This window comes from Lolium rigidum, chromosome 1 (assembly GCF_022539505.1).
Source record: "Lolium rigidum isolate FL_2022 chromosome 1, APGP_CSIRO_Lrig_0.1, whole genome shotgun sequence".
NCBI classification, from domain to species: domain Eukaryota; kingdom Viridiplantae; phylum Streptophyta; class Magnoliopsida; order Poales; family Poaceae; genus Lolium; species Lolium rigidum.
The window spans coordinates 103,363,006-103,373,055 of NC_061508.1; the positions used below are offsets into that span (position 1 = coordinate 103,363,006).

At 46.8% G+C, this 10,050-nt stretch overlaps 1 protein-coding gene across 3 annotated transcripts; it reads right to left on the reverse strand.

Moving 5' to 3' along the window:
- Window positions 1-2,808: 2,808 nt before the first annotated feature.
- LOC124678865 (transmembrane emp24 domain-containing protein p24beta2-like) lies at window positions 2,809-6,052 on the reverse strand. Of its 3 annotated transcripts, none has more exons than XM_047214721.1 (5): window positions 5,917-6,052; window positions 5,275-5,526; window positions 3,611-3,797; window positions 3,420-3,527; window positions 2,809-3,095 (listed from the first exon to the last, which is right to left on the reverse strand). In XM_047214721.1, the coding sequence occupies exons 2-5, from the start codon at window positions 5,482-5,484 to the stop codon at window positions 2,962-2,964; spliced, it is 639 nt and encodes a 212-aa protein (XP_047070677.1). In that variant the 5' UTR covers window positions 5,485-5,526; window positions 5,917-6,052; the 3' UTR covers window positions 2,809-2,961. The 3 variants fall into 3 exon arrangements, with proteins under 3 accessions (XP_047070677.1, XP_047070685.1, XP_047070691.1); XM_047214729.1 differs by having other exon boundaries at window positions 5,922-6,050; XM_047214735.1 differs by having other exon boundaries at window positions 5,930-6,033.
- Between the last annotated feature and the right edge of the window lie 3,998 nt (window positions 6,053-10,050).

Below are 10,050 nucleotides of genomic sequence, written 5' to 3' on the forward strand. Positions count from 1 at the left end.
CGCCGGCTCCTTCTTCACGCGCGCCGGCGTCGAAGGCGACGTCGCCTCCTTCTTCACCGGCGCCAAGGATGACCTCGGCGCCGATCCGAAGACGACGAGCTGGCAGCCATGCGCCGTGGCCGCCGGACGTTTCCCGGCGGCGGCTCGCCGATGCCCTCGATGCAGGGGGCATCGTGAGCACCGGGTAGTTGCCGCCCTCGATGTGCTCGAGGACGTTCGCCGGCCGTCCTATCCGGCGCGCTCCACCAACGTCGGCGGCCCGCGGCGTTGTTGCGCGGAGGCGGAGGCGGCGGGCCGTCGTATGAGGCGAGCTCCCGCTCCCACCACTGGAGGAAGTAGGAGTTCCACGCCGTGTAGTTGTCGGGGTGGTGGCGCGGCTCGGCGCGCTCCTCGTCCGTCATGGTCATCTGCGCCTCCTCGATGGCGACGTCGAGGGCGTGGCCCCGAGGCGGCGGCGGGATTGGTACGCCGCCAGCACTGAGCCGCCACCCGCCGCCTGGAGGCCTCGTGTCCGGCGGGCAGGGGTACCCCGCCTGGTGGAGGAGGTGCCCCTCCCACGCGTGGAGCGACCGGCGGGGGAAGCCGTTGTTGGCTGCGCCGTCGTTGTCGTAGAACGCCATCGGGAGAGTAGAGGGAGAGTGGAGGGAGAGTGGAGCACGGGGTACGCCTTGCGGCGAGCGGAGCAGCGTATATAGGCGCGGCTGGCGCGGGGGATTAATGCCGCGTGGAATGCGACGCGTCCGCGGCGAGCTGACCGGCGGCAGCCTTTACTGCGCGCGAAAGATGATGCGTGCGCGGAAGACGACGACATTAACTCGCCGCGTGGCCGGCGAATGCGGACCGGCGGCAGGCTTTTACGGCGCGCGGAAGACGATGCGATGAGGACGACGATCGATTTCTCTCGCCGACAAGTTGGGGCCACCGGACGCGCGGGAAGTTTCCTCGGTATTTCCCGCGCTTTCGTTTCGTCCGGAGTCCCCGAGCGCTCCCCGGGGGGCCGGGGATGGCGTGGGATCGCCGGATGAATTTAGGCCCAAATCCGGACGAAAACGAGGAACCGGGGGCGCGACTGGGCCGAATTACGCCGTCCGGATGGAAAAAAAGGCTCGCCGGGGGGACGAGTGGAGATGCTCTTAGAGCATCTCCAGTCGCGTCCCCCAAACCGTCCCCCAAAGCGATTTGGGGCGCGCCGGACAAAAAAAGCGTTCCAGCCGCGTCCCCCAAAGCCCTTTTTCGTCCGGCGCGCCCCCATTCGGTGTCCGGCGCCCCGAGCCCGTCCCCGTCCCACAGGGGACGCACCGGGGACGCCGGACACAACGAAAAGCGAGGCGAGGAGGCGCGGGGCCGACCCGTCAGCGGCACAATTAATTTAAACCTAACCGTCGCCTACCTCGCGACGGAAGTTATTGGCGCGCAGCCGACGGTGCAGCTTCCCGCAGAGGCGCAGCCGACGCGTCCCGTCGCGCCTAGCTCTGCGTGCCGGCGTTAATGAGCGCCACCGCTCCTCCGCCTCCCTCCGGCCTATAAAAAGGGGCGCCTCTCATCGTCCCTCTCACACACAAACCCTAGCGCCTCTCTCCCAAACCCTAGCCGCCACCATCTCTCAACAAGACTCGACGCTATGTCTGGTAGAGGCGGAGGCGGACCTCGCGGCCGCGGCCGTGGTCGTGGTCGTGGTCGTGGTCGTGGCCGCGGCGCAGCTGAACGCTCGCCGTCGCCTTCCACGCCGCCGCCTTCATCATCGTCGGAGATGGACGTGGAGCCGGACGTCCCGTTCGAGTTCGTCCACGTCCTCAAGGGCGACCCGCGCGGCATCCGGAGGCTGCCGGACTCCTTCGCCGAGTACGTCGGCGGCGTACGCCCGCGCACGATGCATCTGCGGGAGCATTCGTGCGGCTACCGCCGGTGGATCGTCAAGGCGATCTACGACGCGCGCGGCAAGATGTACTTCAACATCGGCTGGGAGAAGTTCGCGCGCCACCACAGCCTCCAAGCCGGCTTCATCCTCGTGTTCTCCTACTTCGGCAACAGGGACATGAGCGTCAAGGTCTTCGACGAGAGGCGCCGCCTCCGGGACTACCACGTCGACAGGGACGACGACGAGCACCGACGAGGAGGACGACCGAATGAGTGTTGTTTCTTCGCAGCGAATACGTGCACGGAGGTTTCTGCCTGTTCGCCTCATCGGTAGAACCAACAAGGGCACCATCCTCCCGCTGGATTTTCCAGCTTAGGTGATCGGGTGTGCCCTCGAGTGTTCTTTCTTAGCAGCGAACACACGAAACCTTCGATGCACGGCCTAGTTAGGTTTAGTTTCTTTGCAATATTTTATATTTGTGTCCACCATGGTTCAAACTATGTATTAGTTTGTGGAAAACCATGTTCCAAACTGTGTTTTCGTGTAAACCACGTTCCAAATTATGTATTAGTTTGTGGAAATTGAAATAAAAATGCTAGAAAAATTATTTTAAATGTTTGGGGCGGCGTTTGAGGGACGCGGCTGGGGAGCGACGTCCCCCAAACGCGGCACGAACGAAACACGTCCCCCAAACGCTCGATCCGGCGCGGTTTGGGGGACGCGGCTGGAGATGCTCTTACGCCTAGATTTCCAGGACATTGCCTGGCTACTGCAAGACCAGGAATCTTCTACCCGTAGCATCAGTGGCTGTGAGGCAACTTTCTATTAATATTATTATTAACGTTCTGTGCATCCGCAGATGCCGGAAGGCCTGCGCTTCGTCTTTTATCAGAAAAAACTGGTGATAAAAAAAACTGAAAGTATTTAGGAAAATGGATGACACTAGTACATGGAACTGTTCAGTGTAATTTTCAGAGAACTCATCTATATATGGAGTCGAAAGGGATTATATATGTAACAGGAATCCACAAACAGGTAACGGCAGGCTGTTCAGTATTACAGTTTAGCAGGGATGTCGATGAAGCGCCTTTTCTAACGGGGCATCAGACCCTAGATGACCCCAGCTTGCGCTCAAAGAGTCGGCGCAGCAGGTAGACCTGGATGACGCTGGCCGCAATAAGCGCGGCTGACTCGAAGAGCGCCTTGTGGATGGCCCTCCTGCTCATGTTCTCGTTCACTGCAGCACAACACAGCAGGAAATGAACCGTTAGCTGGTGATGTGATGGAACCTAACTTAACACAAAGATTTTGAATTATATGATGGCAAACACCAGCAATCCTAAATTTCTTTCGTACTATAGTCCACCTTGTATATTGCTAGTGTAAGTTAACCTTGCCATAGACAAACAAGAACCACCAAAGACTATCATATCACTCAAGTAAACATTTAGTGCTTTGCATGATGCATCCTTAACAAGCTGTATATGCCACAGGCAGTAAATGCTCGTAATGTCAGCAAAATCACCAGAGTGTATTTCTAGACAGATGAGGAGAGACTTACAAATTGCTTGCCGGTCGGTTTGGGCCTCTAGCCAGTGCTGCTCGAACTGAATGTTGTAAAGTGCTTCATCCAACTTTGCAATTTGTTCGAACAAAGGTGCAAAATGTTCTGCATCAAGTCCACGAAAGACAAGGATGATGATATGTTTTGATTCACATAAATTATATTAGGAAAGCTTCAGAAGTTCTTACCATCTTTGGCATGTTGTTCGAAATATGAATAGTGGCCAACATGCACGTCAAAGTCTATGGTTTCATGGTATGGGGATTTATTGGTGAAGCAGAAGCGGTGGACACCTCTCTTCTGAACTATGAAATCAAACTTATCACTAGTCTTGTCACGAGAATCCCGGACTTGAGCTCCACTAGAATCTTTAACCTGTCATTAGTCAAGATTGAGCAAAAACTTAACTGTATGGCATACAATAACTTCACGAGTACATCGATAATGAAATGTGCAATGCGGTCTAGTTCACTTCACAGTCGAGCTAAGTTTTACAAATACCTAATGAATTAATGACCATAAGAAGATTGATGTAGTTGCATAAATAGGCAAACAAGGAGGAAATGTCATAGCAAGGCATTTCATTTTTCCAGAAAGCATCCTTATATAGGAAGACGCTCACAAAAATCACGAAGTGTTTCAAGAAAAACTATTAAATCAGGTTCAAAGTGTTCCTCTACACTCGAATAAAACTACCACGGCAGGAACAGAATTCCAGGTAAAATAGCAGTAGCTGGAGAAGTAAAAGATCCTAGCAAAAGAAAGCAAGCGCACCGAGAAGTAAACAAATCTCAGTGCAGACCACATACCAAATTACCAATAAAGTTAAGATAGTTACCAGCAAAACACAATTTCTATACCTAAATAGATGCCTCTCATGTCATAATTTCCTGCCTTTTCCGTGCGTAATCTCGCCAGGCGGTCACAGCCTACAGTCTCGCTTTCTCTCGCATTTTCCTTCGTACATGTGGCCCGTTTTTCCTGTCTAAGCTACCAGCCCTAGTTTTAGTATATTTCTACTTGGGATGTATATTCCTAGAAGAAGCCCTTCTCTCGAATAAAACTATCACGGTCACAGTATGAAGGTCAGTTCATGTTCCGTTCATTTTGTTTGTCTATGGTAATAATGGCATTGACGGTACATATTGGCAAGTATTGGTATCCAATGTTTCCGTGGGGTGATTATCATATATTTTAAAGATCTTATACTATGCATTTATCACACGACAGTGGCCAATCTTCTATTCATGTAAATTGAAGACTGATGTATGCCAAGAGCACTACATTAAGCACCTCGGACAATTTCCAATGTTGTTAGTGTTCTAATGGCGCCCTTCTCACTCTGTACCAACATTAATGTGTATCTTACTTCTGAAATAATACATACTGATTTACAACTATTCGATGGAACTTTAAATTTGTGTTATCGGGGCGATGACTACAATTCCCTTTCAACCAAGTTTGTTGTTCAGTATAGTTTTATAAAAGCTACAATTTCAGCAGCAACGCTTGGGGAATTATCCAGTTTTGATAATGGCTGTTAACAATTAGTCAATATAAACAAAAATCGACAACTTATGGGATCTCAGCACTACAAATATATGTATTTAAATTAAAAAACATTAGTTGAATACTTTAAAATACCAATATATCATATTCTTAGTATAGTCTTTGATATGCTGCTACATTTTTTGTGACAGTAAATGCAGACTTTGCATCACACAAATAAAAATGCAAAATCAGAGGGGGCAATATAGCAGCACTTCAAGCTAGTATACTACTGTACATGCTCATTGCACAATTCTTATTCTTGTGAGATAATACATATATGAAAAGGGGATCAAGTCCTTACCACGAGGTCCACCCCGTCCTCGCTATAATGCCACGGAGTATCAGCCTTGATCACCACGAAGGATACATGGAGAGTATCCCCCTCGTAATCCACGTTATGCGAGAAACACTCCTCCCTATCAATAACAAAGCGGATACCCGCAGCCGAGCGGAAGAACGGTATGATGCAGAGGACCAAGACACACACCCTTCTCCAACTCAGCCCCTCCATGGTAATATTGGCAAAGAGCAATAACCGATAGCACAAACCTTCCTGCACAGATAAAATCCAAAGTGTCACTTGATCTCTTCAACTACCTACACAAGTCGCCACATCAACGGGTGTGAACCTTGGGATCGTGTAGTATCACAGGACGCCAAAAAATCTACCAGATCATGGTTCTTTACAACAAAACTACATGGTTGTTTATTCTACTGGCGCATACAAGGGGACGGACATGGTGGAATCGCAAAAATTACAGATCAATTATCTATAATTATACAAGGGGACGGTGATATACATCAATCTATCGATTTCTTACCAAGATTTGCCTACCAAGAGATGAGAGTCCGGTTGGATCTGACCTCTGGAAGTTCATGTATGTTTCACATCCAGTAGGAAGAATTGGGGATAAGAAGTGAAGAATAAGATGGAGATGAGGACCTTACTCACGTACCGCCTGCTGGCGGCGGTCGGAGAACTCGCTCCTGGCGTTCGGCTCCGGCGATTCTCCCTTCTTGGCGGATGAAGAAGCAGTCAAGACTCGAGACTCACGAAGCGAGCTGACCTTGCAGACGAACGCTAAACTTGTCACTTTGCGTAGTTTTTTCCTGTCTCTTTCCACGGAGGATGGCCCATTAACCTGGGCCGTTTCATAACAATGGCCGTGTGGAGCCAGGTGGGCTCCGTAGTCATATCAGCCCCAAGAGTAGGCTTGTATGATCAATCTGCCAGACCTTGGCCTGCCATTAATAATCAACAGGCCCAAGAACGCCCCAGCGCGTGGCCACGTAGGCGCAAAGATGTTGGGCCCAACAACTACGTCTCAAGGATCATCAAATGTTAATAATCTACTGTCTAACAACTGTGGGAATGCAAAGCAATGGCTGTTCTTCTTGCTGGAGACGCTGTCGCATGAAGATTTTGTGAGGGCAACAGTAACTTTGTGGGCGATCTGGACTGCAAGAAGAAAAGCTATTCATGAGCAAATTTTTCAGAGTCTTTTATCCATCTTTGGTTTTGTCAATTCTTTCCTTGCTGATCTCAGGATGGTGGCTGATGTTCAGAATGATAAGTGTTCTTTGCCTCGTCGTTCCAGCCATATTCATGCCTGGGTTCCTCCACCTACAGGTATGTGCAAAGTTAGTGTTGATGCTGCGATTTCGAAGTCCTCAATCGCTGGTGCAGCTGGAGCTATTTGTAGGGATGAAAATGGTGTTTATTTGGGTGATTCTGCTCGTGTCTTCGATGGTATCAATGATCCTGTGACTCTTGAAGCTTTTGCTTGTTCTGAGGGACTTGCCTTGGCCCAGGATCTTGGTGTTAGGAAAATTCAGGTGACTACTGACTGTCTAGTAATCTTGCAAGCTTTGGAGCAGGGCAGTTTGGCTTCTTATAGCTCGGTTTTGAAGGAGATTTGCGATCGGCAGCACCAGTTCATTGAATCGAAGGTTGTCCATGAACGGAGGAATAACAATGTTGAAGCTCATAATTTTGCTAGGTCCTCTGTTGCTTTACAACCTGGCCGCCATGTTTGGCTAGGTTCTTCTCCTGATCCTTTCTTTGTACCTAAGTGCACTGCTGTTTGAATAAAGAAGGATCGTTTATCTCAAAAAAAAAATCAAATGTTAATAATGCACAATGGGTGGTACTTTTGTGCTAAATTATCCTTTTAAAAGATGGGATTTACTTTTGGGCACTTACAATAAGGTGATATACATGTAAAATAAACAATGAGGTGATATAGCTTCTCCTAGTGAAGAAACATGGGAATAATCGTTCTTGCTAAGAAGAGAAATGAGAGATATGATTGTCTTCCCTTAGCACAAGGTATTATTGGATGGTGATGAAAATTCACCTCACCTATTTTCTGTTCATGGTAAAAAAAATGGTCGTTTTGGGATTTGTAATTTTTTGGCATGTCAATACTTTTTTTACCCAAATCTAGTACAATTTTCTTATGGTGGCCACCTCATCGCAAGAAAAAAATGTTACCACCTCCGATCCCTTTTAATTGACCGGAGGAAGTAATACATTCCTTTAGATAACCAACTATTTGATAAGGTAAACTCGATTATAACTAAAACTAGACGTACCCACAATCGCTTACACTATTGTTCCGTATATGGTCCCTTATCACATGTTCACAAATTAAGTTATGTCATTTTATACTTATAGGCATGCAAGCAATAATTACTATGTTTTTATTATGTAAGGAGACCAAAAAATCACTGTAATATATATATCGTCTCTTAGTCACTTTATTTACTTCTACGTTGTAACCATCGCCTGCATTTAGACACACACAAACATTAGTAACTAAAAATAAATTTAAGAAAGGGCATGGCCTTTTTGCTCCCAAGCTCATTTGCTTCCGACTAAATTGTAAAATATAAATAAATAGAAAAAAATGAAAAAAAATGAAAATTTTGTAGAATGAACATGTGTTCTAACTCTTGCACTTCTCCAAGAAAAGACACATTTAGTGGTTTGTGCAAAAAAAAATCTAAATGTTGTGAAGAACAAATGTAGGTACTCTAAAGAGCACAAATTCTTTGCATTTTATTCACATAACACCACACGTGTCATTTCTCTGCGAAAATGGTTTATGCGGTTAGAACTTAGAAAACATTCTCATATTCATCGTCATTTTTTTTTCTTCTATTTTTCCATTTTTTAGCAGACGCATATAAGCTCGCGTTTATATGAGCATGGACTGCCATGCATATGGGCATTTTCATTTAACAAATAGTGGGATATTGTATATAGTGTTTCTCTTGTAACCATCGTGGACTGTTAATTTAGGGCAAAGGCAGAGGGAACTTGACGTCACCGCTCAACTTGTACAGTTTGAATGACGCGTCCTGTAATTATTTTTGGAGTGAGTTTCTTGTTTCATCAAGAGATCGACCCGATCCATCCAGCAATGTTAGAATCTCGCCGAGAGAAGGTGCCAAATCAAGAAAGAAAATCCACTGCCAACTTGCGATCACTTTTCTCTGGATACGGTGGTTATTGCAGCTGGCCCCGTACGATAGCGAAGTCACAAAGGCGGAATCCAAGCAGTCGGTATCGGTAAGCGACGACGGTGCCAATGCAACGATCGAGATATTTCTCTGAAAAAAGTAGGATCGATGCCAAAAGAGGCTAGATATTAACGATGTTTCTTCCACACCCCCTCCTTGAGCGGTGTGTCGCGTCTCAACCTTTTTCTCCTCGTCGGTAACCGCATTTTGTCTCTAGTTTATTTATTTTCTCGAGATCAGTTTCTCTTTAAATTAGTCTTTTGATTGGTCGTCTGATGATTACTATGTCTATTCATGGGCGCATTGGTGACATTGATTTTTGAAACAACGTTACTCTAAAAGTTTTGGTTCATCAATTAATCGAGAAGATGTTTTAACAAGAAAAGTGACTAATTCAAAAAGGAACTGATCTTTTCGAAGATTATGAATGGCATCACATCTTTATTGTGGAGTACCCAGATTAGTTAAGATTACAACCGGATTGCTCCTCGATCGAGCATGATTTCACTCCAACGCTCCCGCACCTATGGATACCCACAACTTTGCTTCTACTTGATCTTTTCGAAGGTTACCAAATACCTATGGTGTCACATCTTTATTGGAAAATACCCAAGCATTTAGTTTGTTCCAAACTTCGTGATGTGAGAAGGTGAGGGAGGCAATGGCCTTACGATTGGGGATTGAGGATGTGGTCAGATCGACCCACCAAATATGGAGGGATTTTATTGCCCATTGTTAAAAGATCAAGAGAGTATAGCCTAAATCAATCTTTGATGAGCACTCAAAGTCGAGTGGTGAATCGAAAATGAACAACGAAGTGCACGCTGACTGGTTCTTTCGCAAAGTGGAAGGCCACGATTAAATCAATCTCTCTTCTCAAGTTGATCTGTCATTCAAATACTATTTTAAATTGCAATTCAAGCAAAAAACTTAATTTTGGCAGGAGTCCAAACTTCCCAAACACATGCACGCTTCAAAGAACTCAGGTTGTCATGGGAATCCATAGATTTTCTTACGGCAGAACATTTTCATGAGTAGATGGTTTTTTCTTTAGAACATGCACGGTGAGGCCGAACCCGTTTCTTTAGAGCTGGCCCATTTCTTTTTCCAAAAGAACCATGAGTAGGTTATACACAGATCACAGAATATAAGAGCAAGAAGACACCACTTATCTTCATCTTTCACATCATCTAGAGAAGGCAATAGATATAAGTCATACAATCTATTGTCTTTTATTATCATCCTAGCAATTAATACGTATTAATTGACACGCCCATCTGGAAGGATATTATTGCTGGCCTCGACTCCTTTCGCTCCATCTCCAAAGTCTCTATTGGGGATGGTTCCACCATGTCTTTCTGGTCTGACCACTGGCTTGGTGATATCCCCCTCTCAGAGCGCTTCCCAGCCCTTTTCTCCCACTCTATCAGAAAGAATGCTTGTGTCTCCTTCACCTTAGCCTCCAGCATCCGGGCTAACTTGGGGTCGCGTCTATCCAGTGTTGCCGCATCTGAGCTCCTTGCATTATCCATTGAATGCATCTCCGTGGCTC

Coding starts and splice junctions, on each gene's coding strand:
- LOC124678865 (XM_047214721.1), bottom strand. CDS start 5,484: ATGGAGGGGCTGAGTTGGAGAAGGGTGTGTGTCTTGGTCCTCTGCATC. Junction 3,798..5,274: donor AGGACGGGGTGGACCTCGTG/GTAAGGACTTGA, acceptor GACTAATGACAG/GTTAAAGATTCTAGTGGAGC. Junction 3,096..3,419: donor AACCGACCGGCAAGCAATTT/GTAAGTCTCTCC, acceptor GTTGTGCTGCAG/TGAACGAGAACATGAGCAGG.